Genomic DNA, 24,646 nt, shown 5'->3' on the forward strand with positions numbered 1-24,646 from the left:
TATCTATCTATCTATCTATCTATCTATCTATCTATCTATCTATCTATTCTTACATGACCCCAAAGGGGAGTCTGAAAGCTCAAAGTCTCAATCTTGATGTGTGCATTAATTTGATTTTAGTTTGCTCTTAGATGATAACTCTTTAATCATTAGTAAGATGAGAACACTAAGTCTTGAATTTTATTGGGCCTTTGCCCAGGAATAGCATGGCTTCCATATTGGAAACTAATCATTGGTTAGTTTCCCCCTTAACTGATTTTGAACCAAGTCATTTATTACTACTTAGGTTATTAGGGTTAGTAACTGCTGACACTTTGTGGTTGATGAGCAAAGATCTCACTGACTTTCCCCTTTTGCATCACCTCCAATTTTTTCTTTCATTCTTGCTTCAGTGGTCTTGTTTCTATGTATAAGTTGTAATGCTCATCCTGATGTTTCCATCAATGAAGAACCACACACATGATGGTCCCATAGGTATTAATGTTGTTGGCAACATCCCATACCACAGTGACATCTGTAGCTGCCATAATGTTGTAACTTAGTACATTACCCACATTTGTAGGACACTGGCATAAATGAACCTATAGTATCGCCAGACATAAACAGCACATACGATTGTGTATAGTAAATAATGACTGGTTCATGATAGTAAGAATCTGTGTTAGTGTCTTTTATATTTATTCTACTGTACTTTTATTAGTATTTTAGTGTATACTTCTGGCAAGTAAAACATTTATTTTTATTTTTTTCAAAACGGCCTACTGGGTTAGTAGCAGCCTCAATATCCTGTGTTTACTGTGCATTGTTTCTTCTTATGCTTGGTACAGTGTTCATTCATCTGTTGATGTGTACTTAGTTTGATTTCCTTTCTGGCAGCCAATGAATAATACTGCTATGAACAATGTTAATAACTCAGAGAAATTCTTCCTTAAGACTCTGTTATCAGTTCTTGTGGGAAGACATACCCAGAAGTGGAATTGCTGGACCACGTGATCATTTCTTGTAGTGTTTCTGAGGATGAATCACACATCCTTAACAAGTGCTGTATCACTGAGCTACTTCCCAGCCCATCTGGCAGTTCTTGAACTGTGTTTGGAGAGATGGCCTGTTTATGTTTTCTGAGCCAGCCACATTGACTGTAGTGATTGTAGTGATATACGGTATTACTTGCCTCTCCACCACTATGGGAAAATACCATGGCCAGAAGACTTTAAGGAAGAAAGAGTTTATTTTGGCTAATGGTTCCAAAGGGCTAGAGTCCATAATGGTGAGGAAGGCATGGTAGCCAGAGCTGGAAGCTGGCTGTTCACATTTTCCTTGGCACCCCAGGAAATACAGACTGAAGTAATGGGGTAAAGCTTAAACTCTCAACGCCCATACTTTCTCCAGCAAGGTCCTAACCTCCTCAAACAGTGCCACCAGCTGGGGACCAGGTGTGTGGGGGACAGTTCTCCTTCAAACCACTGCTTGTACCTACCAAATGGAATGTTTGTTTACAGTATTAATTTCATATCTTCTGTGCCGGCTTTATGAGGCATAATTAATGATACAGAATGTGATGTTTTAAGATAGTATGCATACACACGGAATGAGTAAATGAAAGAGCATTAATGTAATCATCACCTCTCATGCTTATTTCTGTTTTCCTAGTGAGAATCATTAAAAATCTGCTCTCAGCAATTGCCAAGTAGCTGGAGTCACGGTGTTGTACTAGTGTTCTCCAAACCTTACACATTCTGTGCATCCAGAATTGTACACTTGACCAATGTCGTCTCATCCCTTCTCCTCCCTGTCTTGTGATCATTTGACTCCCACGGTTAGCTTACATGAGGACAGTGAGGTGAGGCCAGCTTAAATTTCAGGGCTTGGGAAGACCCTGCCAAGATCAGCAATGTTCCATCTCCTAGCTCTCAGAAATACACCAACTGCACTTTTAGAAATCATTGAGGGTGAGGAATAAGGATTGGCTCAGCCACACATCCAAACACATGTTTTTAGCATTAGCTGTATCTATGGTGATAACATTTCTTACCCTGGGTTTTTCTGTAGGGATAGAGGCGGCTGAAGACAGGCTGATGGGCTCCATTGATGGGCTCCACTGTCTGACCATGACTGCTGAAAACCCAGCTTCTGGAGACCTGATTCCAGCCCCCCTTGTCACCTGCAAGCTCTGCCTGTGCGAACAGTCCCTGGACAAGATGACCATGCTCCAAGAATGCCAGTGCCTCTATTGTACAGCTGTAAGTTTCCCTAATGTTTGCATCGTGGGGAAGCTATAAAGGGAAAAATCACGAAAGTTTTATTTCTGTGGTATATGGAATTTGCTTCAGTTTGACTCCACTGTGTAAAGCAAACGTACGTTTAGTTCATTTTGCATCAGGAATAGCGAACAGATTAGTGTTTGTTTTTTAATTAAGTAAACAATGTGTATAATGAATTATTACTTATTTATTTAGATTTTATCTTATGCGGTGGAGACAGAGTTTGGAATGGCACCAGGATCTAATGCATGCTAGGGAAGTGCTCTACCCTGACTCTTGGGATTTTGAGACAAGGTGTGCCTATGTATATCCGTAGCTCCAGCTTGCTTTTAACCTGCTATATAGCCCAGGCTAGACTTGAACTCCCATCTTCTTGATCAGTCTCCTGAGTTCTGAGTTAGGTGTGTCCCACCACATCCAGAGAAAAGTAATTATTGAGTAAGTGCAGTCTTTCTGTTCTAAAGATTCTTGTTCAGGAACAAGACAAAACATTGGGCCATGTCCTAAGCTAGCCATCATCTCTGAGAAGTTCTCTGAGTGTTCTGAAATGAATGTCTTTCATGTCTTCTGTTCTGTTACTTCTAAAATGTGCTGGATTATTCCTCCTCTGCATTAGTGAACAGCAACAACAATGACACAGATGTCCAGGATGAGCTTGCCTCTGTTAGTGATGTTTGTTATCAATGCCTGTCACCTTTGTCAGTGGTTTCCTTAAAGGATGCTTGGTTCAAGTATCCAGACAGGAGACAAAAAGAATGGGATTCTGTAAGACTGAAAGATGGCAAAGAGCGGCCATCTGTTTATGCAGCACACCCCTGTCAGGCCGCACCTGTGTCCTGGGAACTGTTCTCAGGCACCAGGAGTTCTCAGTTAGAGAAACAAAACTCAGAGAAGATCTTTGCTCATAGGAGCTTATAATCCAGAGGCTCTCAACTGGTGGGTCACAGCCCCCACAGGGGTTTCGTATCAGGTATATCCTGTATACCAGATGTTTACATTAAGATTCACAACAGAAGGAAAATTCCAGTTATGAAGCAGAAACAAAAATAATTCTATGGACAGGGTCACCACAACATGCAGAACTGTATTAAAGGGTGGCAGCATTAGGGAGGTTGAGAACTACTGTTCTAACCCATCAAAGAGGGCTTCGAAACAAACACCAAGCAGAGTAAACAGGAATTTTGTATAAGATGGGGAAACAGGGCTTGGGGGAAAAGCAGAATCCTGCAAAGTGGGGTAGGGCTGTGGGTCTGAGGAAGACACTGAGTTTAGGGGGTTAGGGTGTTATTGATGTTACCCCTTCATCTCGCCAGTTTGCGTTGTGTTATGGAAAGGGAAGAGGGGCTCTTGCCGTCTGAGGATAAACATTTTCCTTTGGTCTTGCTTACGTTCTGAACCCAGCTAACAGAAGCGATGGCTTCTCTGTCTGTCTTACATGTTTTTGACCCTTCCCACCCTTTGGAACTCGTGAATCAGAAGCAACATTTAGTGAAGACCAGGATGGAAGTTTTCCTCTGACGGTGCCTGGTGTTTAAGGGCAGGATATGAGATTCAGTTTCTGCGGTGCAAGTGCGTAGTGCAGAATTCAAACTTGTGCGTCAGTGCTGGGAAAAGAATCCAGCCAAAGGTTGCATTTCATCTCCATAAGAAGCTAATGTTGATGCATTATTATTTTAGTAGTTTTTAGTTTCTAATTAAAAACAGTGCAACTGCTTGTGGTTTCTCAGTGATTTGGGAGTTGGAGTTTGAACAATTACATTATTCTGTCATCTAGATTCATTCTTCCTTATTGTTACAGACGGCTCAGAAGCAGAAAGTCAAATGCTTGATATTTTTGGTCCTTCTCAATTTTCTGGGACTTTTTGCACCTCTAAACATTACTGTTCCCTGACCTCCTGATACCTCATTGCCTGTGATCTACCAAAACAGTGAGCTGAGCATGTGTGATTGCATTAGTGGTGGTAAATTTGCAATTAGAACCAGACTTGCCTGACGTACTATTGGAACATCTCTACCGTTAGAGATGCGTTTCTTCATTTTATTCAAAACATACAAAAGCGTATCTAAGAGTTAGTGAGATGACTCAGTGTTTAAAAGCACTTGCTGCCTTTTGCAGAGGACTTGAGTTCTGTTCCCAGTCTTTGCCACTTTTTATTTTTAATTATTTTTAACTTAAAAAATTTTAAGTTTATGTGTATGAGTGTTTTTCTTTCACGTATGTCTGTGCGCCACGTGTGTACCTGGTGCCCAGGGACGTCAGAAGAGGGCGTGAAATTCTTTGGAACTGGAGTTTCAGGCCGTTAGGAGCTGCCTTATGGGTGCTGAGACTGGAACCTCCAGAAGAGCAGCCAATGCTCATAACTACTAAGCCATCTCTCCAGTCCCTGACACATTTTAACCCTTTGATTACTCCACAACAGGTTCTCTGAAGACCATGCTTTAGATGCTCTAATGTAGGTAATTCTGGCTCTAAATGGCATCAGAGAAAGGAATGAAATGTGTAGCACTGCAGGGAACCATCCCTTTAGATGTGATACTTGTGGAGATGGTTTCTTTCGTTGAACTCCATGCTTGGCTTTAATATAGAGAAAGAGGCATCATAAAAAGCAAGGGAACTGGAAGATACAGACATAGGCATGGTCCCCACTCACATGGATGAAATCTAGGCTTTACAATACACTGTGGGTCCGAAGGGGTGGATATGCTGGATTACAGTAAGAGAGACTGTGTGATTATTTCTTATGCTCTGAAGGCTGAGTATCTCAGGAAGGTTGTAAACTAATAATAGACAGAATTCCGAGAGTTTCTCTTCTTTTTTTCTTCTCTTTGTTTTCTTTGTTTTCATTTATCAATACAAAGAATGGAAACATGAAAATCCAAGCTTCACTTCTGTCTTAGTTAGGGTTTCTGTTGCTGTGAAGAGACACCATAACCACAGCAGCTCTTATAAAGGAAAAGCTTTTAATTGGGGCTGGCTTACATCAGTTCAGAGATTTAATTAATCCATTGTTATCATGGCAGGAAATGATGGCAAGAATGGTGGCACACAGGCAGACATAATGATGGAGAGGTAGCTGAGAGTTCTATATCCAGGCACAGGAAGAGAAAGGCATTGGCTCTGGTTTGACCTTATTAAACCTCCATGCGTTCCCAGGGATACACTTTCTCCAACAAGGCCACACCTGCTCCAACAAGGCCACACCCACTCCAACAAGGCCACACCTCCAACGATGCCACTCCCTATGAGTCTGTGGGGACCATTTTCTTTCAGACTACCACACCTTCTCTGGCTCTTTTCTTTTCTTTTTTTGAGGCACAGCCTTGCTGTGTAGCCTTGGCTAGCCTTGTACGTGCTGTATAGCCCAGACTGGTCTCAAACTTTTGACAGTCTTCTCTCCTCAGCCTCCCAAGGACTAAGAAGAGTACAGGCATTAGCCGTCATCTGTGGCTCATTTATAGCCACTGCGACTTGTTCTTTCAGATAATTCTGGACACTTTAAGTCAAGGGAAAAATTTTTTCAAAGTGGTGGAAATCATGGGTTTGCTCTCTTGGGGCAGTGCTTGCCCCTGATTTTCTTTAGATGCTGTTTCTGTCAGCCATGAATGGAGGACAATGAGAGCACAGTTGTTGCTTGTTTTTATAACCTAGATAATTTCACCTGGAAAGAGTTGGTATGTTGGGCATGGCCTATTTACCGTCCAGATTAAAGTCGGGATGTGTTGAGTGAAAAGAAAATAAGAGTGTAACCATATTCCTGCTTTTTTCCATTACTCTTTATTGGCTCGAGGTAGGTAGATTTTTTTTTTTTTTACTATTCAGTTTTTACAGCCAAATGGATTTTCCAATGTTTAAAAAGTGAGAGGAAACACAACTCTTTCAATCAAGTCCTGCTTTCCTTCAGGGCCTGTTGAGTGACCTTTAAGAAAAGATGGTTGGGGAGACGTAGTTGAGGAAGGACTGCCTGTGTGTATGCATGTGTGTTTACATGTGTGCACAGGGTTGGTAACTGAAATGAGGCCGAGAACCTGCGGTTCTTTTTTCCTGGCTTCTGATAGACCTTTATTAGGAAAGTGATCATGTTTTGCTGCTGCACCTTCCTTCTTCCATTGCGATACAGCACAGCTGTATCCAAGAGCCCAGACACAATGATGGAGGAGCCAGGTTTGGTCAGACCTTGCCATCCAGTGGTATAAGATTTGGGGTAAATTCTAGCTGTCTGATTTTTGCCTTTGAGCAAGAGGAGTTGATAATGTCTGTTGTGTGGCACCGAAGAAGGCATCAAAGAGAATCCCAGTAAAGAGGCTAGCTCACTTCCAAACCTGGAGTAAGCTAGCATCACTATCGTTCCTACATCCACTGTGTATAGAGCCATTCTGTCGCTTTTTAAAATTGTATTTATTTTCATTATCTGTGCATTGGTGCTTTGCCTGCATGTATAGCAGTGTGAGGGTTTCAGATTCCCTGGAACTGGAGTTGTGAGCTGCCATGTGGGTGCTGGGAATTGAACCCAGGTCCATTGACGTGCAGCCAGTGCTTTTAACCACTGAGCCATTGCTCCAGCCCCCATTCTGTCTCTTAAAACTGTCCTAGAGGAAGCAGTGCTGATACAGAGGTGAATTTGACCATTTTCCTCAGCCATTTACCAAAAGATGGATATGTATTTGTGTCTGTCTATCTATCTATCTATCTATCTATCTATCTATCTATCTATCTATCTATCAATCATCTATCTATCTATCTATCTATCTATCTATCTATCTATCTATCTATCTATCTACCTATCTATCTATCATGGCTTACTATTGCACCTTTGAACTTAAATTCCAAAAGTAGATCAGGGGTCTCATGTTTCTATCCAAAGACACTCAACACTAGTTTTCCCTAGTTTATCCCTCCTAACTGTAACTTTATTTGTGACCAATCAAGTCCACTGATAGGAGAGGTCCTCCTCCCCTTCCATCTAACCCTAACCTATCAGGTCTCATAAGGACTGGCTGCATTGTCTTTCTCTGTGGCCTGGTAAGGCTGCTCCCCGCCACAGGGGAAGGTGATCAAAGAGCCAGCCACTGAGTTCATGTCTCTCAGTGGACTTGGAGAGGGGCATGGGAGGAGATGAGGGTAGGAGGGTGGGATTGGGAGGGAATGAGAGAAGGGCTTACAGCTGGGATACAAAGTGAACAAACTGTAATTAATATAAAAAATTAAAAAAGTTTACAGCAAAAAAGATTAAGCAATCAGGCTAGCAAAATGTACTCAATACATACTTTTATCATATCAAGCAAGCTAATATTTCAGTACAGTATAACTCTACAGAATACATACAATACACAGATGATCACAAGGCAAACACTAGGTTCAGGACAGGTTTGAAAAAAAAAACCTGTGATATTTACATGGATCACAGTAACTAAAAATGATTGTACCATTGAACGGGCAACTTTAAAGGTGGGCTGATGGCCACACCTTTGGCAGACCTACACAGTTCAGGTGGAATTTTCTTGAGCTGTCTTTGTTTGGTAGTCTGCAGGCTTTGCTTGCTTGTTGATTTGTTTTGTTTTTTGACAGTGAAAAGGCACAGCCATTTTCAATAAATTTTACCTAGAACTCACTGGAACTGCCAGAAATAAAAAGGCATCTTATTGCAGGATGACGTCAACAGCCCTTTTCTTTTTGTCTTCTGATCACATTACTTGCTGGTTTCTCCTGAAGCTTTGAGATTGTCCCCCTGTCCTGATTCCCATAATTTTGATTGATCTTGGATGGACGGATGCATCTAGTCACTCTTACTGTTCTGTAGGTTCCGAGCGTAAGCTATATGAAGTTGCAGGGATGCATCCTGTAGGCTTTGAGTCTAGGCCATATAAATTCACCTCATATATATGTATCGGAGGTTGGATTTATGCTTTTTCCTAACCTTGTTTTTGAGTAGTCAGCCATCAGTCAGATGAATCTAGCTGTGTCTTGTAAAATGACCTCAGTGCACTCCCTGTTTATGTCTGTTTTAATGATTATGTGATGGCTTTTGTGTCTACGGTTAAATTGCTGGCTTAAAATGATGGTTTTGATGTTGTTTTCCTACTGACAACTGAGCTGCTGCCAGGTCAGGTGGTATCCAAGGGGTAGGAATGAATAATGACAGCATGAGAAATAGGTTAGAGATGACTCAGGAAGGCACTGACTTCCTGGACCCATGATCTCATCCAAGCCCTGTGCTCACCACTCACTTAGTCAAGGCAAGCAGTAAATAATGTGTCAAGGGCAGAAAAGAAGCACAGAAAACTATATTCCCAGGGCCCAATGACTTTGTCATGGCTTTACTCTCCTAAAATTGGAAGGGACCTTAGGTTGCCAGGGTCCTGGCCTCTAGAAGGAGTCCTTTTCCTGGATGCCTGTGTGGTTTCTCACTTAAGAGAATGGCCTTAAATCTTGCCTGGATTTCATTCAATAAGTATTTACTGGATCAAAAACAATTCTGACATGATTAGAATATAATGGTGAACAATTGTATGAAAGCCCAATTTTCAAATAGCCCAAGATTTAATTTAGTGCGTGGTAAAAAAAAAAAAAAAAAACTGTGTAAATGTAGAAGTCAGATAATAATGTGACTTCAAAAAATGCTAAGGAGGAGAAGGGAGGTAGGGAGTGCTATGGGGACGGGAGTGCTCCATTATTCTAGGTGAGGTCTCACTGGTAAGACATTATTGGAGAAGGAACCCAAAAGAAATGGGGTGCAAGCTGTAAAAATACCTAGGAGAAGAAGGAAGCAATATAGGTCTTAGGCTGAGGGGGTGCTTGGTGGGTTCTGATGCTGAAGGAGGCTAATGGAGATTAAAGATTTCTGCATGCACGTATGTAAATGTGCAGGCACACATAGTATGTGTGTGGGGGAGGCGATAATCCCAGTGAGAGGACTGGAAAAGATCAGTGTCCAGTGTCTCAAATGGAGGGGAAGGAGGAAGAGAGAGACCGAGACAGAGTCAGAAAGAGTGCTTTTTAAAGAAAGGGACACTATGCTTTGCCTTGCTTCCTGGCTGCAGGCTAGTTGTCTGTTTCTTGACGACCATCATGTGAGCAAGGTGAGAGACTGAGCTGTTCCTGTCACCGTGCCTCAACTCTACCTCTGATGCACCCTGTCCACCTGGTTTTCACATGCATTCTGAAGATTCAAACTCAGGTCCTCACAGGAACAGCAAACACTCTATCCACCGAACCCTCCTCTGCTCATTTCTAGGCAGTCTACTTGAAGACAGGCCTTGAAATTCTTCTTCTCAGCGAGAACCCCTAAGATCCATAATCTGGAAATGTGTTTTCTATTATTCTTCATAGACGAGCAGCTCACAGTCTTGACCTTCTCTCCTTCTATTGTCTAGATTAACAAGGTGCTGGAGAAAGTCTTTAGAGGTGTTCTTTCTTGCTTTATTAATGTAGTCACACAACTCTATGGAAACTGAAGAACACACCTTGTCTCCATGGGTGAAGCTCTTGGATTGGGCTCACCTTCTTGGAATGTGTAATTAACAAACAGCACTCACCTCTTTACCTCGGCTCCTTGGAAACAACTATCAAATCTACAATATCTCAACTTGATCAGGAGCTGAGCAAGTACTTCAGGTCTTACCCTGTCTGAGAAAACTGGGGTCAGGAGGTCTTGCTATAATGTGGATCAAAGTTTTATTGCTGTTTCACAAGGAAGTTACAAAAAGATGGTGGTTGGTGACTATAAATGGCTACTCCGTAGTTCTTTTATTTCTAGAGCATACTTTTCAAGTACTTCACACATTATTAAAATTTTTCTCATACATTGTATTTTGATCACATCCCTTCCCCTCCTCTAAGTCCTCCCAGGTCCTCCCATCTCCCTTTCCACTCAGCCTTCAAGCTCTGTGAAGCTTAGCTTTGCTCATGTCTAACTCTTCACATCACTTATCAGTGTGCTATCTGTCTAAACACGAAAACTGCAGCCAGCAGCTCCTAGAAAACTTTCCGATTTCTCTAAGCCTATTCTCATCTTAGTCCAGATTCTACCCCTCCACTGGTGCTGCTATGGTGCAGGGCTAATCACAGCATGAAAGGCAGGCATCAGAGGTCTCCAGTGCTGCTTTGGGGCTGGGGGCAAGACCCTCAGGGAAAGGAGGCAGACTGTAGGATCATATGGGGACCCAACCCGACTACAAGGAGGAAGTCAGCAAAAGTTTCCTGAGGGGCAGGTACTGAAAGACATATAGGAGATTGCTTGGTGATGGTGTTGATGGGACCCTGAGCATCCCAAGAGGGAGTGTCAGCTCTATATGCAGGAAGAGTAGGCTCCAGAGAAACTCCAGTGAAAGGCGTTCTGGAAGGTGTAGCTGACAGTGGGTCCGTGCCTGGGCATGAGCCTAGAGAAACAGGCAGGAACTAGAGGGTCATGTGGACAGTGCTAAGGAAAGGACAGGGCTGTTGGTGGCTCTGTTTGTGAGAAGGGTGGTGAGGACAGGTTTGGAAGAGGGTAGAAGATGGGCAGACGCATACTGGGGGAGGACAAGGAAGGGCAGCAGCCTGGGAGGAATGGCAGAGCCCAGCTTTGCGGTCTGGAGTATATAGGTTGTTTTTGTGTCCCCAGGTTCTCCTCTGAGTTATCCATTAGGACACTGACACCAGATACCCTAAAGTGCTACTCTTCTAACCAGGTCACCAAGATAAGAATGCCTGTGTCCCTGTGTGAATTATGCCTTTTGTGCCGCCAACCATGTTCCTGTATTCACGTCACACTGTCTTAGCAGATCGCTTGCTCCTACCTCTTCATAGCAGGCGACCGACACCTCCGTGCTTTTCTACCGGAGCACTCTCTCTTCCTGTTTTAGGTTCCTAGTGCTGCTGGCCTCCGGTCAAAGTACTCCATTCCTCACTCAACCTGTTGTGACTCTAATCTGGCATTAAAGAGCATTCCGTTGTCAGGATGGTGAAGCTGATGTGCAGCGGTAGCCTGTTTCCTGGAGTAATAGTATTTTGGATCGATGCATCCGTGTTCTGAGGCCTACTCAGCCATCTACGTGCAGATGTTGGATCTCTGTGTGCAGCTAGGGAGCCAGCAGGAATGACAGGGCCCTGACAGCAGAGCCCTCAGGGGAGGCTGCCAAGATGAATGCTCGCCTTCCTTCCCTGCCAACCCAGAACGGCTTTCAGTGCCAGAGACTCCAGCTCAACGGGAAGCTTTTAGCACAGGGAACTAACTAGAAATAAGACACAACCTCAGTGACTGCCCTCCCCACCGCCCTCCCCACTTTTCCCACTCTCTCTTTAGTTAGAGAGGCTAGCATTTACTTATCACCATGATATGGTCATGGTAAAGTGAGGTTAAACAGACACTTAAACTATCCAGTATATGAATAATTGCTCTATGTTCCTTCTAGGATCTTTTCTAGCATAAAACTTACACACACAGGTATGGGTACGTATCTGCACGTAACAGCTAGCTTGAGTCTCATAGATACAATTTAGTATATACTCTGGGTGTTTCTATATGTATAGCTCTACCTGCAACAAAGTGCTGCACAGTATCCCATGGCATTATGGCTGTGTCATGTTGAAGAAAAGGACTCCAAGCTGGAGAGATGGCTCTACAGGTAAACAGAATTCCCTCACAAGCCTGATGACCTGATTTTGATCTCTTGGACCCACATGAAGGCAGAACAAATTGACTGACTCCTCATGTGCGCTGTGGCATGAACATGCCCACACTTAAACACATACCATATACATAATAAATGAATAATTTGTTGAACTAGGCCCATCCTAAAATAATGGGTTTTCAGTGATAAGTTTCTGCTATTGCGGATGGAAATTCTTGAACTTTTAAGTGTAGAAAGTTCTAGAAGGAGATTCCCTCATTGAAAGTCATGTGCGTGTTGAGTCAGTATTCAAGGTCGGATGGCCTTCCCAACACTGACGCCTTTCAGTCCGTCAGTAGAGTAGTGAAATCCCATGTCATGACACTCTGGGTATTTTCAGGCTTTTCGCCCTCACTAGTCCATATGTGAGAAGAGCATGTCTGTTTCATTCATGCTGCCCCCTCAGGAGCCAGTTGTAGCAAAATAAACTTTACCTCTTGAGTCTACTCTTAAAAACATCTGCAGCGTCTCAGTGCCAGAACAGTTTTGTCTGATTCTATACAGCATCATCCCGGTTTTTAAATGGCTTATAATCTAAAAAACCATACAGAGGGAGCACGTAAGAATGAAAGCACACTGCAGTAATAGTGGAAGGTGCTTTGTCCCCAAAGAAGTTCATGCTCAGTGATAAGATGAGACCAAGTGGAAAAGGACATAAAAGGTTGGCTAGGTCAGGCCCAAATGGTGGATTCCAAATCTGCAAGCACTCCCTTATGAATCAGGTGAGACAAAATCTGTTTCCATGGGAATAAATAGCTGTGTGTTACCTGAAGGCACTAAGTCACTTCCAGTGCCCAGTGACTGGTTTTTTTTTTTTTTGTTTTTTTTTGTTTTTGTTTTTTTTTTTTTTGCACCACTGAAAAGCATGTGAATTACTTACCACATGAACTTACGGCATTGACTGAGTCTCTCTGACCTTCAGCTTATTCATCTGTAAAGCGAAATCAAGGAAAGAGAAAAAACAAGATGCTTGACTTTCTACTATGCATATGTACTGTACCCAGTTGCTATTTTTCTTTGCTTGTTTTTTATTTCCACGCAGCAGTCTGCAGGTAAAGAAATCAATGGCGAATTAGGTGACTCGCTTTAGACCCATACTCTTTTTTTTTTTTTTTTTTTTTTTTTTACCTTTTTGAAAATTCTATTCTATGAGTGCTTTGCCATACATGCATTTCTGTTGGCCAAGTGTGTGCCTGGTCCCTGTGGAAGTCAGAAGAGAGCATCAGATCCCCTGGTACAAGAGTTACAGGTGGTTGTGAGCTACTGTGTGGGCGCTGGTAAATGAACCCAGGTACTCTGCAAGAGCAGCCAGTCCTCTTAAACCTTGAGCTTTCTTTCCATTCCCCTAGATCCGTAGTCTTGGTTCCTGTATTATAGTGTTTGGCTAAAAAAAGAACCAGTTCTATAAAAGTATATAGTAATATGGTCCATAAGCAGCTCTGTACTTTTCACTGTTAGATAATGGGTAGAGGCCCACATGAAGTTTTACGATCGACCTGTGGTTCCTGATATTGGAGAATGGCCCACAGAATGCAAAATGGACAGCCGGTTGCTGATGGTCTGTACAGGGCAGCTTGGTGTAGAAGCAGATGCAAGGAGTGACTCGAGAAAGAAAATAATCTGAGTTTTCTAAAGAACATGTAATCTCAGCACAGCGATGGCCATGGGGTTGAGTGGTCAGCAGTGACTTCAAGCAAGCTCCTGAGAACAGCAGTCTAAGAGGCGAAGGAGTCTGGTCTGCACAGCTAGAGAGCTCCCAGCCACTGGGTATCCTACCCAGTGTGCAGGAAAGTCAACACAGACTTACAGGCCTTGGCCTTGGACCATTTCCTCCACTTCCCCCACTCATGGAGTTTAGGACCATAGCTTGCTCTTATTCCCAGAAATACCTCAGTTTCCAAAATTCCTGTTTGCTGTGTGTGGGCTGTGGATGACTCCAGGGAATAGACGCCATTGCCACAACTGGACAAAAGTACTTTACGACTGCACACCTGCTCTTCCTGGCTGGCATGGCAATGGCAGGCTGTTTTATATGGTTCGTGCCTAATCTTTAGTAGCCTTATGTCCTATTATAATGGTAATAATATTTTATTATTACATTTTCATTAATTAACTTTGTTGGGAAGGGCACATGTCAGGGCACACAAGCAGAGGCCAGAGGTCAACTTGTGGGAGTCAGTTCTTTCCTTTCATCATGTCCTGGTGACACTTGGTAATCCTCAGAAAGAAAACAGTTTTCTCTAAACTTTCCTTAATTTAACTGAATTTTTATTAGTCCTTGTGTGTGTGTGTTTGTGTGTGTGAGCGTGTGTGCAACATTTTGCTGAGACCAGTAGGAGGATGTCTGATTAGAACTGGAGCTACAGGCAGTTTTGAACTATCCAGTACGGTTACCAGGACTTGAATTTGGGTCCTTTTGAAGAGCAGCAAGTGCTCTTAACCATTGTGCCATCTTTCTAGCCCCCCCCCCAAAGTGTTGTTTTCAAGTTGTAGAAGTATTTTCTCATCTCTCTGTTCTAACAATCTAGAAATCACATAGTATATAGTAGGGAAACACAGAAGGACAAGAGTCCTGATCAGATGCTGGTTTAAACCTCAAAGTCTGCAATTATTAGTCATGAGATTTGTGGCTGGATTACTCATGCGGTTTGTGTGAAATGGATGATACCAGTTTTGGAGTTTCTGTGAAATCACAGGGAGGTATTTTCAGACATGTGCTGTGCTTGTCACCTTAACATCACTGTTCGGAATGCTGGACACAATCAGCCTGTGCACGAGAAGGGCTGGCTCTGGTGCTTTTGGCCTGTGGTGATGTCAGCACATTGTGGCTGCATGGCAGAGGAAGCCCCTCACCTCATCATCAGGCGAGCAACCAACAGAAAGAGGATCAGAAGAGGGTCCCTGAGTCCCCCTTAGAAGTCACTCAACCTCATAATAAAGCTAGAATGAATTCTAAGAGCAGCAGTTATGGTGGAGGCTTAGCTGAGTCTCAGAGATCAGTTCTTGCAATCCTGTGACACTGGGAATTCGACTCCATGTGAGTTTTGAAGGGGACAGACTCCTTCAAGCCACAGCAGAGTCTAACAGTAGCCCTTTTCCTCATTACATATCTCTTTCCATTTCCCCCACTACTCCTTATGTTTGTTACATGATTTGAACATGTTTGTGTTATGTGTGAGTTCTCCAGTGGAAGGCAGTGCTCCCTGTGTTTGCACACCTGAGGCGGAATGGTAAATTCTATTTAAATAATCTCCCAAACCCTACATCATGGCTGAAAAGATTTCCTGACTCTTTGTCAGTTTGAGTTTTGTTCCCTTCCTGTTACTGAGGCTGTTTTCACATCTGAGAGGTTGAGAGGTTCTATGTGAGAGTTCAGGTCAGGACTCTCAAAAGAGGAGGAGGGAGAAGGAGACAGATGAGCACAGTGGATCAGCCATGTGGAATCAGGGCATGCTTAATCTCACTGTCTGTGCCAAGTCTGTGTTGGCACTCCGGTGCCAGCCAAGGGCTTGTGACTCTAAGGATAATGCTTCTTTGGAGGAAATGGAAGGATGTACACTTGGCAAGCCTTTTTGTTTACTTTCTTCTTGGGCCATGGGAGGTTTTTTCTGGTTTTTTTTTCCTTTTCTTTGAGTGTGTGTGTGTGTGTGTGTGTGTGTGTGTGTGTGTGTGTGTGTGTGTAGCAGCCGGGCCAGATGGCTCTCTTGTGGACTAGAGTAGGATTTGGTAAGAAAGGAAGCCTTGATTGGGCGAAAGGAAAAGCCTCTGAGGTCCATAGGAGAGGTCTTGAGTTACTCTGTTGGAAGCAGATGTCCACCATGAGCCCTCATCCACTGCTCTGGTGGAATGTCCTTCCAGTTTCCAGATCTCACCGCTCTGTGGTGAGGACTGGACCAGACTGTGGCTTTTTCATCAAATTTTCCTCACGGTTATTCCGGTCTCCACGTGTCTTAATTTAGGTGTTTCATGATCACTTGAGATAAAGATAGAAGTATTTGATTGCTCTCAGTTGGTGGGAACTGGAGACTTCTGATTGGAGCCAGATTTCATCTCCCATATTGAATGACTGCTCAGGATTACGAGGTGGACCTTTGTACCTCTTTCCAGAAAAAGTAGCAGAACCATATTAAAAGTATTTAAAGGTTTTCTAAATTAAAACCATTTAAATGTTGTATATATATAATTTCCCCCTTAAGTTTCCTTCCCTCCTTTGCCTGGAACTATCTAAAGCCTGTTTTCATTGTGGATATTGATGGAATTGACTCATCTCTCTGAGGTTCATTTCAGTCGGCATTGCTAAGGGACACAAGCAGTAACGAAAGACATAACTGTATCTCCCAGAACAGTCCTGGGGGTGGAGGTGGATGTGTGGAAGGTGTGGTTCTCAGATACGGCTGCACCTTACCCTCACCCCAGATTTAAGACCAGGGGTGTCAGTTTAGCAAGGTGGCAGAAGACAGGAACGATGTGCAAAAGTCAGCAGGATTTCTCCGTTCTATCAATCTCTGTCCTATCAAGGCTTGATATGATGGGATTGCAAAAAAAAATCCCTAACTTCAAAAAGACCAAAACACTGAGGAATATATTTAATGAAAATATGTAAAACATATACTCTGAGAAATACATGTTATTGGTAAAAGAGACTAAATAAATGGAAAGGCACCTGATTGAAACATTCGGTACTGTTTATGTGGCCACGTGTTTTAAACCGAGAGAATTCGAACAGCCCAGAGAATCTTGGAAAAGAACAAAGAAGTCAGAGAACATACCTGCTGATTCCAAAACTCACTACAAAGCTATAATAATCAAAGTAGACAATGCTTGCATGAGAAGAGAATTCAGAGTTGAGTGGGTGTGTCTTGGAGTGGCACTATATTTTTCTAGGATTCTTCTGAAAACGGGTATATGATAATGGTAGGTACATAATCTGAGGAAATACACCATGTAAAGAGGCCCACAGAGGCATGGAAGATTGATCTTCTTGGCTGGGAAGGCCTTTCTAACAGGGTAGCATAGCTGAACGCTCCGGAAGAAACAAGCAGTAGAGTCAAGAACACACAACAAAAGAAATCTATTATCTGTCAATCTGCCTGTCTTTCTACCACTCACCTATATATTACCTATCTACCTACCTATTATCTCTTATCTACCTATCATCTATAATCCACTAATCAACCATTAATAATATGTCATCTACCAGGAGCCTGTGATCTATAAATTATCCATTTATAATCTATCAGTTACATATTACCTGTCTTCTATCTAACTAACTGTCATCTATGAGTATGTTGTCTACACCCATAGTTTGTTCTTAGGTGAGTACATTGCAGACTTTTGCTATATCTCTATGGCTAAGAAAAACACTGTATGAAGAACACTATGTCCTTTGACACAGTGTGAGCAGCAAACTTGAATAAAAACCCTTCCTTGAAAAATTCCCTTGACATAGGTCATAGGCTGAGCAGGAAGGAACAGTATGAATCACCTGGCCCACGATGTGTGGCAGTTGAGCGCTTGACCACATCTCATCGGCATTCTGTGGGCTGTGGAGTGAGCCAGATGAGGAGGCTCCGCTATTACCTAGGACCCTTTTGGTTTTAAAGTATTCGTCTCTGCTTCGTCAAGCCAGTTAAGGGAAAGGCAGCTACGCAGAGGAAACAGTTCTTCCTTTCACTAGTCATCAGGCTTTGAGATGCTGTTTGGAAACATCCCCCTAGACTCTGTCCACTGTTCGGAAAGCTGCAAGATCCGCACACTGCTCAAGTTGAACAATGTGCATCTGTCAAACGTGACAAATGGTGGCAATTTTGTGTGCTTCTCTTTATGTGTAAGTTTGGTGCCAGATTTCTTTTTTTCCTCCAGTATTGTTCATTATTTACCTGTGCTTGCCTTGCACAGCATTCACCGTGGTCCGAATAAAATGTTTTTGGCCCTTTCATCCTTCTTTAGGCATCGAGGAAGGGAGGATTTGAGATGGTATTCTCCAGAGAAAGCTGACGGGAGACACGGACACAAGACACTTGAAATGTGTCATAAGGAGCAAGGGCTAGGCCTAACTGCTCTTCTTCCATTATTGGGTGAAGTGCATGCCCACAGTGATGGCATGTCACATGTCCGAGCTCTCTACCTCCCAACAACCCACACTTCCACAACCCCCCTCTCAAACAAGTGTTCGGTAGACCACAAGGAAGGTGCGTGCAGTCAGTGTGCTAGGAAAGCTGCAGCTTCTCTCCTGAAGGCACAGCCCACCTTTTGTTGTTTTGTTTTGTGTCTGTAGACACGGGGGTGCTAGGGCGGAAAGCTTCTAAATTCATTACTCGACGAATTATGGTTTGCAAAACACTATAGACCGTGCATTAGCAAATGGAGCATCTGCTGTAAGCAGCCAGCAGGAACCTTAACATTCCAGCTGTACAAGTTTGCAGTGCGAGTTTAAGTAATTGTTTTTGCCTATAGATGCCTGCGCTATCCATCTAGTTACTGTTTACATGGAGCTTCTTCTCTGCCCACCAAGAGTCCCAAGGAGAAACTCGTCTGCATACAGGCTGCTGGGATGTGCTGTTCCCACACCTTTTCTGTCTGTTGGTGCAGCTTCTCCACCCCGTGTGGGTTAACTGCTTCCTTGCAGGGAGTCTGGGAAGGAGAGCTCAGAACTCCAAAGGGTAGACCCTTTCCCTGAAACATTTCTGATAGAGAGTGTAAACCTGAGACCGGAGAGTGAAAACTCGCCTACGTTCTGCAGTTCAGAAACGTACAAGTGTGTGTGTATGTCTGCACGTATGTGTGAAACCCTGTAACTAAACAGACATTACCGGTAACTGAACAGGCGTTATATTCCCTCATTTAAAAACGATGCAGACAGCCAGTCCCCGGCATAGGTAGAGTCGTTTTCCACTGTATGTGTCTCAGCAGCTGTGCATCTCAGCTTTGCTCTGCCCCGAAGTCCACCACACAGGGTCACTTTATTTTCCTCACATCCTTTCCCCTTGAGCCTGGAGAATGTATATTTTTAGAGCCTGTTTACCTCAGTTTCCATGAGAGGCTCCTGGCAGGAGAGGGGGTAGGGAGTAATATTGGAGCCCTGGCTGACAGGAGGCTGGGAAGTCTCCAGAAGTAGGGTGGTAGGCGGCTCTTTGCAGGGTCCCTTGGGATGACGCCCCTTTGCGTGAGCCAGGTATAGTTCTTCTGGAGTTCTTCCTGTCAGAGCTCTTTCCCATACTGCCTCGGTGCTGCTTTCTCCTACAGACCACTGCCCCTGGGACTGAACCATGCTTCCCACTCTAAACCTCAGACAAGAAAGTAAACGCTAACATTTATTATCTACAGTGGTCCACTCACAGGGTCAGCGGGGCTGGAGTGGACATCGGCTCCCTGACACCCATTCTCTGTTTCGTACTGCACCACAGGCATGCTCTCTAGTCTATTAACTGCCATTTAAATTTGTTTTTCATGATTTTGCAGTATGCCATTGTATGAATTCAGCAAAATTTATTTGAATAGTCCGTGATGGATATTTAAGTTAGTTTCTGGGTTTTGTGTGACAGAAGAAATTTTACTCCTTGTGGTAGAGGACTGTTAATTCCCAAATCTGGCTTAAATTGTTGGCCATGGATATTGATTCATCAGGGTCTTTAATAGTCATTTCAATTAGAAAAATATATGCTTTTAACTGAAATATAATAGTGATGCCTAAATTTCATCTTTACATAAAAATTAATTTTAAGAGGTCAGTGAAAGCCACAGACTTCTCAATTCTTTGATAAACATTCTGACCATGGATTTTTAATTAATGGTTTATGTAATGGTGCACGACACTGATTTTAATGTAAAGGATTGACATATAACTGTATAAATTTTAAAAAGCTAAACTCAGTTATAAGTAATCATTTTATAAGTCATTGCTTCATTGACTAGATTGCATTTGAGATATTACTCAAACATTTAAGCTTAACACTTTTATTTTATTTTATTTTTTTTGTAATGAAAATAGATGAGGGCTCACCAAGTAGGATTTAATTAGATTTTGGATTTCTGGGTTTCATTTGGTGGAGCCACAGCAGTCCATTGGTTTCTGCTGGGAAGTGGTTCTAAGATTCCTAACAAGATCCCTGAACCTGCAAACACATAAACGTCTTCTTTTAAATGGCTTGCATGGCATGTATGTGCAGTCCACACACACATCTTATCATGTACCTTAACTCACCTCGAGGCTATGGGAGTTCTAGCTAGAAACATAATGACAAGCAAGAAGCCTGTATGTGATCACCGCAGACCTAACTACATCTTGCAAGCCAGCAACCTAACGCTTTGTTCTCAGTATTTGCAATCTGGAACTGGTCTTGCCTGAACACGTGAAACTCATCTTCCTTCTGCCTTCTTTTCACTGTGGGCATATGTAGTGGGGTTAGGAGGATAAGGAAGGCATTGGAGGTCTACATGGCACGCATAATCTCTCCCCTCTGTTCTTCCCACCCACTGACCGATGGCCAGGTGCACAATCAATAAATGGATCAAGTTTGTGGATGGCACCCCATCGGCATCTCCTCTTGGGAGACTTTCTTCTTTGCAGGTTGCCCAGTGCCTCTTTTATTTTTCTATTCAGGGTTCCTCAGTGAGGACCTGGTGAGACATGCCTGTAACCGCAGTGGTTCAGAAGGCTGAGGCAGGTGGATTCAAAGTTCTAGGTCATCCTGGCTAAATAGCAAAACCACATGTCCAAAACGAAAGCAAAGACAACAACAAAACAAAACACATCAAAGGCCTTCTCACCATGGCATCCTCTAAGGCTTCTGCCTCTGGGATGGCCTGTTTTCCCAAGTTTCTTTGTGATCCCCAGACAGCAGGAAATCACCTGACTTGTTCCTATAGAACTCAGACCTTCCTAGTATTTTGGTTCTGCTTGGGTAGCTTAGTTTCAGGGCTGTAGAGTGAGGCCCATTCTACTTTCAGTAATTTATAAGAGAGATCCACTAGGTAAACAGAATTGGGGGTGCTGGAGAGACAGTTGAGTGATTAAGAGCCCGTGTTGTGCGGGCAGAGGATTGAGTTCAGGTCTGAGCACCCATATGGTAGTTCATAACCATCCTAACTTCAGTTCCAGGGGATCCAAATCCCCTTCTGACCTCTGTGACATACATGCTGCGCATGCATATATGTAGGCAAAACACTCAAGACACATAAAATAAGACATCTAAATGAAAAAAAAAAAACAACCAAAAAACAGAACTGGCAGTAAGTTTTGAAAAGACTTTGCTGTGAATGTGAAAGCGTTTCTTCTTTCCCCAGTCTGCGGTGGAGAGACAGAGCGGGCTAGTGGGGATCTGACTTGAATAAACTCTTAAGATGAAGTCATCTATGATTAATTGTCTGGCTCTGCATTCTTTCCAAAGGGATGGCTCTTTAGTATCCACACTTGTGATAACTTATGTTTCATGAGTACAAGAACCGCAAGACAGCCAATTTAGGAAGAGAGGGCGCATGTTCTCTTATGTAACTGTTGCGCTACTGTGCTGGGCGCCGAGTTTAAAGTATCTGCTTTTATTTATTTTTACAGTGCCTGAAGCAGTATATGGTGCTGTCGATCCGAGAAGGATGTGGGTCTCCTATCACGTGTCCTGACATGGTGTGCATAAACCACGGGACCCTGCAGGAAACTGAGGTACGGATGCATGCCATGACCTTCCCGTCTCCCCTGCAGAATCGCTCCTTATGTCTTGACTCTCGAGGACTGCCTACTAGGGAGGTAGCAACAAAATGCAGAGTTAACTTTTCAAAGGAGCGTTTTATTGCCAGCCAGAGCAGGAGTCCTCACACAAGCTGTGAGCATGGCTGTTCGTCTCAGTTCTGTTTCCGTCTGCCATGCTGCGTGTTGTAGAAGCTCTTAAAACAGGCAAAAATGCCAGAAATCAAACTTATCAAAGTGAGGCTTGGGGGATGCTTAATGAATGATCTTATGAGCCTGAAAAACTTGAAGACAGACCATAAGTTAGTGAGTTATTATACGGTATGTAAATTGATTTTGGTTCTGTACTGTTTTGTTTGTTTCATAGTACCGCCTTCTGTAGAGACAGCCTGAGGTTGAAAGATTTCCAAAGAGCAGAGAGAGAAGCCTTTCAGCTGGGCTGCCTTGAGCATCAGATAAATCTATCCTCTTGGAGCAGGTTTTTCTATCTCTGCAGGTTGCAGTTTATCTCATCTTTTTGTTGGTTTGATCCTCTCCTGTGGCTGGCCTGAAAGATGCCTCTGGATCTTCAGTCTCTGTTCACCTGAACATAATGAACTCTTGTCTAAGAGAGTCTGTAATCTTCTGAAAGGGCTCCCTAGAAACTATTGAAATAAACTGTCTATTTGATAAGCACAGGACACTTGGCCACCACCGGGCATTCCTCTGGTTGCTTCCTTGGCCTGTGTACTAGCTAATCCTCCCCACAAGCCTTGTGAAGTCAGGTGTTTTCTTTAGATATGGAAACTGAAGTCCAGGGGCTTTAAGGGACTTACCTCAAGGGAACAATCTAGAAAGAACTAGAATTCTAATCCAGTTCTCATGCACCACAGTTGCATAGCATTAAAGTAGGAACAAAGAAGGCAGAACAAATGTGGAGCAAAAGACTTGTTTGTTAGAAGCTCAGCAGTGTGTGGTAGATAGAAATATGCCTATAAGTACATGTGTGCCTGTGTAGATACAGCTTTCTGAATACACATTTTAGAAAAACAGCATAGCCTTTGCTTTGCAAGACAAGCAGGGAGAAAGTGGTATAGCTGCTCTTCCCCGACTCGGTCCATCCTGTTTATGAGGCATTACTATAAGTAAGGTGGCATTTCTAAAAGACGTGCTTTAAAGAAAGCATAAAAGGAACACTGAATGATGCAGAGTCGACTCATTTTACGGAAACAATGAAGCCTAGGTTTTGCTAAAAGGATGACACTGAAGATGTCCATCCCAACCCTAAGCGCCACTGCTTGCCTTTGTATTGAGTAATGGGAGGAGACACTAGCTACCCACGGCCCTGCTCGCCGTGTGTTGCGTGACAATTGTTCTTAAAAATCGAGGCCCGCGTATCTGAGAGCATCGATCTTGGTGTTGTCACTTGTGACCCTTTTCTCAGGTGTCTGACTGGTCCACACATAAATAGAGAGAGTGCAAGGCGCAGGTGCCACCCCATGGCAGCCCAGCAGCACCCTGGGGTGCTTCTGACCCAGCAGAGAGGCCACAACCGTGTCACGAGCCAGATAGTTACACCAGTGAAACGCACAGGTAGGCTGTAAAAGCCAGGTCTGAGTGAAATCTGAATATCCATATGGGAAATCTCTTAGACATAAATGAACAGTTTGGTGAGGTTTCAAAACAAAGCTTATGGAATTAATCTAGACCCATTCCCGCAGCTGCGCAGCCAGGTGTAGATATTTAATAGTTGATTAACTAAAAGTATGTAAAAGAAACTTAATTCTTCTGGCATGCTCCTTAATAATTGATTGGAAGTGTTTGTAGCCATCCATGGTTAAGGGCTACATGAATGACCGCTCAGAGCAGAGCATCTCTCACTATGAAAAGTGAGCCTCAGTGTTCTCCTGGACTCCACACGCCAGTGCTGCTCACGGGCGTCGTGGCTATTGACTGTTAGGGCTAATGAGTTCATACTCTTGGTGGGTGGGTGGGTACAGCCCAAGGCTCTCACAGAACAGACCTTAGATTTCCTCATTGTCCTTTGCATACCCATTTCCTGCACATTCTTTCCCAATGGTACACATTCTCACTCCTTTCTAGCTGCTACTAACTGTATTTAGTTTTTCCTCCAAAGCAATTTTACTTTAAGGCTATATTAAAGCCAAATAAGCTCATAGTATTTCTAAACATTTATAAAAATTTCAAAGTATATTTGAGAAAACAGAACCAAACTATTCCACACTAAGGTAATTTAAATTTTACCAAGTCTTTTTCTTGTTAGATGAATAATAACACTCTCCAGGGCATTCACGGGCCATTTCTGTCCTCACTGGCCTTACAGAGAACCCAGCTAAAGATGAGCATTTAGATGCAATAGTCAAGCTCTTAACTAGCCCGTGGTCTCCAGTGGCAAAACCATGTCATGGTGGTGGGGGTTGTTTTCATTCTGCATCTTGAACTGAACAGAGGATTATATGGGAGATCTGGGTAGCTGCATCTGTTTATTTGGGGCCCTTCCTTTAAAGGTGGCAGCGCACACACAGATGAGCTGGGGCTGTGCCAGCCTTTCTCCTTGGTGCCCAGATTTCATCGTATATCGTCCTTACGCTGCTACAGTTCCGACTATATCCCAGTGGGTCGCTTTCATACGACGCCTGACTCTGTTCTGCCACAATGACTATTTCCTCCTTTCACTTGAGCGAAATGTTTTCTCATTCAGGTAACACATAAATACGCTTGTTAGGGAAGGCTCTGGCTACAACTGTCTAAGCTCTTTGTGTGCCTGCCTTTCTGTGTGGGTCCAACTTGCTCAGTTGGCTCTGCTCCCTCTGTCTTCCTGAATCCTCCAAATTGGCTCAGCTGAGGCTCTGCCTCTTCATGTCTATCTGTCAAGAATAGCCTCGTTAGTAAAGCATTTAATGCCAGGTTTAAGCCCTGTTTGCTCTCACAGGAGACAGGAGGACATGGCAGCTTCCCTTTCAGTGTCCCAGAAGCTGGTGATCGATAGTGGCTTGTGACTTAGAGGTGACCTCCCTTTTCTGGGAGCCAGGGGAAAGTCAAGTTTTCCTCCATT

The 24,646-nt window shown here is 43.4% G+C and overlaps 1 protein-coding gene across 6 annotated transcripts in view; it reads left to right on the forward strand.

Annotated features, from left to right (window-relative positions):
* Rnf144b (ring finger protein 144B) overlaps positions 1 to 24,646 on the forward strand; it is a 64,314-nt gene that overhangs the window by 10,367 nt on the left and 29,301 nt on the right. For all 6 annotated transcript variants that reach the window (XM_055595193.1, XM_055595195.1, XM_055595194.1 and 3 more), the window contains 2 exons: positions 2,050 to 2,240; positions 21,463 to 21,567. In XM_055595193.1, coding sequence (XP_055451168.1) covers positions 2,076 to 2,240; positions 21,463 to 21,567 — 270 coding nt within the window. In that variant the 5' untranslated portion in view covers positions 2,050 to 2,075. The remainder of the gene's footprint in view (positions 1 to 2,049; positions 2,241 to 21,462; positions 21,568 to 24,646) is intronic.

This window comes from Psammomys obesus, unplaced genomic scaffold (genome assembly GCF_907164565.1).
Source record: "Psammomys obesus unplaced genomic scaffold, mPsaObe1.curated_primary_1811, whole genome shotgun sequence".
Lineage (NCBI taxonomy): Eukaryota > Metazoa > Chordata > Mammalia > Rodentia > Muridae > Psammomys > Psammomys obesus.